Raw genomic sequence first — 6514 nt, forward strand, 5'->3', positions numbered from 1 at the left:
TATACATCACAAGCAAAGTTATAAAGTATCATCAAAAGTAAATAATCCTCGCTTGTATGTAATTGTATCAAGACATATTTTACGGATTTAAAGGACCTCAGCATGGTGATCAAGTGGTCAGTAAACTTCCATACCGCATTTGACCACCCCAAAATCTTCACCGATCCTTAATCTTCTAATATTGCTAGACTTTACACTCTTAATGAGATTCAACTATCATCTCAAATCTTTAACTTTTTAATGATCTAGTAAGTCACTTAACTTTCAATGAGTAAAGTCGGCTATGGAGGGTTCTTCAATCCGACATGTCACATGTTTCGCCGGCTAGCAGTTTTTTCAAGGATGACCCCCCCCCCCCTCCAAATTTCAACACCTTCCATACATGCCGACAGCATGTGAGTGGAGGAATGGCCTAGTGGTTAGGGTGGTGGACCTTGGTCCTGGGGAACTGAGGAACTGAGTTTGATTCCCACTTCAGGCACTCTGGGCAAGTCACTTAACCCTCCATTGCCCCATGTAAGCTGCATTGAGCCTGCCATGAGTGGGAAAGCGCGGGTACAAATGTAAAAAAAAAAATTAAGACTGTCAAGTCTAGCAATGTGAGAAGATCAAGCGTTAACAAATAGGGACCAGAGATGATTTTGGAATGGTCAAATGCGATATGAAAGTTTATTAACCGCTTGATCCCCATGCTGAGGTCGTATATAGAACACTGGCATGTCCACAGTTTCACGCCTAACTCTAGGTGCAAACATTTATGCCATGTCAAAAGCTGGTGTAAGTAATTGTGTCTGACTGTTGGCAGCTAGGTATGTAGCGCCTTGTATTCTTTAACCTGCGTGCCAGACTCCTAGGCACGCTCCTGACCTGCTCATGCCTCTCCCATGTCAACACACCCCTAGAAGTTGTGCACGATGGTGTACGCAAATTCTAGAATAGCGATTAAGGGCATTTGCACAGGCAAATGCTAATTAGTGCCAGTTAAAACCAATTTAAGCCAAATAATTTGCTGTTAACTCCAGTTAACAGCTAGTGATTAGATTGTTCATTCAACTACCCTTATTCTGTAACTTGGGTTCACAAGTTTATAGAATCTGGGGATAGTGTAACAGTAGGAGTGTACATACCCTACGCAATTTTCTAATAGGTATTTTCTGCATGTTGAAACTGCTTTACCAAATTACCCCCAATTTGGATATTTGGTGTTCAGGGTCGAGAAGTTCTTTGTGTTTGTTTTTAACGAAGCGTATTAAACTAGCTGATTGAAAATGATGTGGCATTTCGGTATGTATTGCATGCCTTGTCATAGAAGAGCCTACACGTTAAGTTGGAGGGATTCTAGACATAGCATCTTCCTGCTTCCCTATGAAGAAAGACTAAGGAAGCTAGGGCTATACAGCTTGGAGAAGAGACGGCTGAGGGGAGACATGATAGAGGTATATAAAATAATGAGTGGAGTGGAACAGGTGGATGTGAAGCGTCTGTTCACGCTTTCCAAAAATACTAGGACTAGGGGGCATGCGATGAAACTACAGTGTAGTAAATTTAAAACAAATCGGAGAAAATATTTCTTCACCCAACGTGTAATTAAACTCTGGAATTCGTTGCCGGAGAAAGTGGTGAAGGCGGTTAGCTTAGCGGAGTTTAAAAAGGGGTTGGACGGATTCCTAAAGGACAAGTCCATAAACCGCTGCTAAACGGACTTGGAAAAATCCAAAATTCCAGGAATAACGTGTATGGAGTGTTTGTACGTTTGGGGGGCTTGCCAGGTGCCCTTGGCCTGGATTGGCCGCTGTCGTGGACAGGATGCTGGGCTCGATGGACCCTTGGTCTTTTCCCAGTATGGCATTACTTATGCTTGTGCATCAATCTCCCTAGGCAGGTGCATTCCCCCGAGCAGCTCTTCTGATTGGTCCTAACTGCACTCAGAGGCTGGAAACAATCTCCAACTCCTGGCACATACATGGTCTAAGTTAAAAACTGTTTCCTTCTAGAGTTTAACTTGGAGCATTGGCTGTACTGAGGTGCTGGTTACCCATCAGTTGTACATGTTTATGTCTCCATCGCTTTACAGAATTTGTGTAGGGCTAAAGTGGAAACCTGGCCAGGATTGTGGTGTTACAATATCTTTACTGTATTCATGTGAAAGTTATTGGAAGGGCACTATGCTGAGTTGCCCCTTTCTAAAAATGAAAATGCTGAAAGGCTTTGCCCTCCACCTCCAAAGTTATTACAGAGCAACAGTATCCCATCATTTTTTATTTTATTTTTATTACATTTGTATCCCGCGCTTTCCCACTCATGGCAGGCTCAATGCAGCTTACATGGGGCAATGGAGGGTTAAGTGACTTGCCCAGAGTCACAAGGAGCTGCCTGTGCCTTGAAGTGTGAATTGAACCGCGCAGGCTTCTGCTTCTGTGAGTCTGACGTCCTGCACGTACGTGCAGGACGTCAGACTCACAGAAACAGAAGCCTGCGCAGCCTTCTACATGGAATGTTGCTAGCAACATTCCATGTAGAATCTCCAATAGTAGCAGCATTCCATGTAGAATCTCCAGTAGTAGCAACATTCCATGTAGAATCTCCAATAGTATCTATTTTTTTTTTGTTACATTTGTACCCTGCGCTTTCCCACTCATGGCAGGCTCAATGCGGCTTACATGGGGCAATGGAGGGTTAAGTGACTTGCCCAGAGTCACAAGGAGCTGCCTGTGCCTTGAAGTGTGAATTGAACCGCGCAGGCTTCTGCTTCTGTGAGTCTGACGTCCTGCACGTACGTGCAGGACGTCAGACTCACAGAAACAGAAGCCTGCGCAGCCTTCTACATGGAATGTTGCTAGCAACATTCCATGTAGAATCTCCAATAGTAGCAGCATTCCATGTAGAATCTCCAGTAGTAGCAACATTCCATGTAGAATCTCCAATAGTATCTATTTTTTTTTTGTTACATTTGTACCCTGCGCTTTCCCACTCATGGCAGGCTCAATGCGGCTTACATGGGGCAATGGAGGGTTAAGTGACTTGCCCAGAATCACAAGGAGCTGCCTGTGCCTGAAGTGGGAAACGAACTCAGTTCCTCAGTTCCCCAGGACCAAAGTCCACCACCCTAACCACTAGGCCACTCCTCCACTCCTATTTGAATGATTAATGGATGGAAAAGATCAGTTTGGTCATTATGCTTCAGTACACATGCATTTGTCTGACGATCACTGATCGGTGTTCTTTTTCTGTTTGCAGCACATAAAGAACAACAAGGACACAAACAAATATGAAGGCTGGCCAGAGGTTGTGGAGATGGAAGGCTGCGTCCCCCAAAAGCAGGACTAAAACCATGAATCTAACGTGGACTTCTGGCATTGGAATGGGGGGAGCAGTAGAAGTGGCGTTGAAAGCGCGATTTGAGGCAGCCCCTTGTAAATATGCTCAGATTGTGAACCTGAGCATTCATATATTTGATATGTGGATTATTTATTGCTACCATGGATTTGGATAAAAATCAATAAATCGGCAAAAAAAAAAAGGACACGATCAAGAGCCATTTCAGAGCAGTTCCTGTGCTTTCTCCCAAATTTGTAAAGTTTTGTTTTACATACTTATTAATAATCATGTATTCCTCTTGGGACCAAACTGAAAAATAATTACTGTTCACCTAAGTAAATTGATTTTATAATAGGGATTATTTCAATGCTTTTGACAGTTATTTTAATATTAGGCAATTCTTATAAATGGAAAACTAAGCTCACCTTCTAGTGAAATATGCCAATTAGTGAGAGAGCAGAGAGACACTAATACACTCTGTTCTTGAAACGTAATAGTTTTTGGGAACGCAACGTGGTGATGAAACTTTGAATTTGGAGGTGAATAATAGAGCTTTAACAGTTTTTAAGCATCTTCTTTGTAGCTGTGTTCTAAAGAAATATTCATTCCGTAACTTAGGGGCCCTTTTACTAAGCCGCGTAAGCGTCTACGCACGCCAGAATGGAGTTACCACCCGACTACCGCTTGGCTCTTGCTGTAATTTCATTTTTGGCGCGCGTCCGATACATGTGTCTGAAAAATATTTTTTTTATTTTCGGGCACGCGTAACGGATGCTTGCCAAGTGGCATTTGACATGCGTAGGTCAGACCTAAAATGGACGCACAGCAATTTTGATTTTGCCGCACATCCATTTTCAGCAAAAAAAAAAAAAAAAAAGAGGCCCTTTTTTAAAGGAGCGTTAAAAAATGGATCATTGCGCACCCAAAACCAGCGCCTACACTACCACAAGCCATTTTTCAGCATCTTTGTAACAAAAAAAAAACCCTTACAGGCATATTTTCAAAGCACTTAGCCTTACAAAGTTCCATAGGTTAATATGTAACTTTGTAAGTCTAAGTGCTTTGAAAATATGCCCATTAGTCTACTGCTTTAGTGTCTCTCTGTACTCTCTGACCCCCAACAAATAGAATTAAAAGATTTAAACCCAAACCTAGAGACCAGCACAACAAAATAAACCAGCCTTCCAAAAAAAAAAAAAAAATCATTATGATAGGTGATTGATATAGAGGAATAATGCTGCATCTTGTGTGTAAAACATAGAAATAGTTTATAAACAGCTGACAAGGTTCTATTCCACCTTTACAGCAACTGATTAGTTGACCTGTAACTTGCCAGTTTTTCCGCACATATTTTACTGAACGCTGGCAAACGATGGACTCTAGAATGGTGTTGGGCAGGGCCATTCAGTTGTACTTGCACGCCAGAAGCCTGGATTTCCCACCATGTACTGCTGACACGTTAGTAGCGGTCTTGAGTTCATGGCCCATCCAGTGCAAGGAGCGAACTGTGCAAGTGAGTACAGTAGATGCTTTGCATCTTGGACTGTAACATCCAGACTTAGTCGTTTTTGATGGTACCTGTCAGATATCATCATCAAAGCAACGGGGAAAACGTTATTTCCACTCCTTCCAAGGTAAAGCAGCCTGTGATGCTTTGGCTCCTATTGGAGTCTGAAGAGCAGAAAGAAAATTCTGGCTCTCAAAAACTGTTTTTGGAACTACTCGTGCACATTTTGGTGGGGCTGCTGTAGGACTTTGCTTTTTGGATATAAGCGATGACACTGTGACGTTTCCAGTCACCTTGAAGGGCACATGCATGCAGCCTCTGGACTCCCCGCCTACTGCATTAACACTGCTGGTGCTTCTTTTTTCCTAAGACAAGAGCCATAAAAACAGGATTTTCAAAGGGACTGACATATAGCAATAGTACAAGAGGGCAACTAAAATATGCTGTATACTTATCAGTACAAGACCAGCTTTTATTAAGCATTGCGGTTTGCACTAAATATTTAGAAGTGGTGTCGAATGATCATTTATGGTAGTGCAGTATGAGAATTAGAAATAAGTCAACTGTATTACAAGAATCAATAAAACAAGAGATGTGCCTGGCTTTTTGTTTAGTTTGTTACATGTAACGAAAGTCTTTTCTGAGCTTTCTCTCTGTGCAATGAACACAATTGTTTGTATCTAGTGACAGTTGTAACTGGGTATTTACCTAAATTACCTACTTTCTTTTGATGCCCAGGTTACTTTGAGGGGCGTAATCGAACGGGGCGCCCAAGTTTTGCTGTGGGCGTCCTCACAGGTCGTCCCCGCAAAGGGGCGGGGAAACCTGTATTATTGAAACAAGATGGGCGTCCATCTTTCGTTTCCATAATACAGTCAGGGGCGCCCAAATCTCAACATTTAGATCATCCTTAGAGATGGTCGTCCCCGGGTTTCGGCAATAATGGAAACCGAGGACGCCCATCTCAGAAACTACCGAATCCAAGCCATTTGGTCTTGGGAGGAGCCAGCATTCGTAGTGCGCTGGTCCCCCTCACATGCCAGGACACCAACCGGACACCCTAGGGGTAACTGCAGTGGACTTCACAAATTGCTCCCAGGTGCATAGCTCCCTTACCTTGTGTGCTGAGCCCCACAAAACCCACTCCCCACAACTGTACAACACTACCATAGCCCTAAGGGGTGAAGGGGGGCACCTACATGTGGGTACAGTGGTGGGTTTTGAAGGGCTCACATTTACCACCACAAGTGTAACAGGAAGGGGGGGGGATGGGCCTGGGTCCGCCTGCCTGCCTGCCTGAAGTGCACTGCAGTACCCACTAAAACTGTTTCAGGGACCTACATACTGCTGTCAGGGAGCTGGGTATTTTATTTTATTTTTTTATTTTTGTTAGATTTGTACCCCGCACTTTTTCCCACTCATGGCAGGCAATGGGGGGTTAAGTGACTTGCCCAGAGTCACAAGGAGCTGCCTGTGCCGGGAATCGAACTCAGTTCCCCAGGACCAAAGTCCACCACCATAACCACTAGGCCACTCCTCCACTGTTGCTACTATTGGAGATTCTACATGGAATGTTGCTATTCCACTAGCAACATTCCATGTAGAAGTCGGCCCTTGCAGATCACCAATGTGGCCACGCAGGCTTCTGCTTCTGTGAGTCTGACGTCCTGCACATACGTGCAGGACGTC

The 6514-nt window shown here is 43.7% G+C and overlaps 1 protein-coding gene across 3 annotated transcripts in view; it reads left to right on the forward strand.

The window, feature by feature from the left end:
• Positions 1-3548, forward strand: part of FAM3C (family with sequence similarity 3 member C) — a 95420-nt gene extending 91872 nt beyond the window's left edge. For all 3 annotated transcript variants that reach the window (XM_030216558.1, XM_030216560.1, XM_030216559.1), the window contains exon 10: positions 3238-3548. In XM_030216558.1, the coding sequence (XP_030072418.1) occupies positions 3238-3327 (90 nt within the window). In that variant the 3' untranslated portion in view covers positions 3328-3548. The remainder of the gene's footprint in view (positions 1-3237) is intronic.
• Positions 3549-6514: the final 2966 nt, after the last annotated feature.

This window comes from Microcaecilia unicolor, chromosome 10 (genome assembly GCF_901765095.1).
Source record: "Microcaecilia unicolor chromosome 10, aMicUni1.1, whole genome shotgun sequence".
NCBI classification, from domain to species: Eukaryota; Metazoa; Chordata; class Amphibia; order Gymnophiona; family Siphonopidae; genus Microcaecilia; species Microcaecilia unicolor.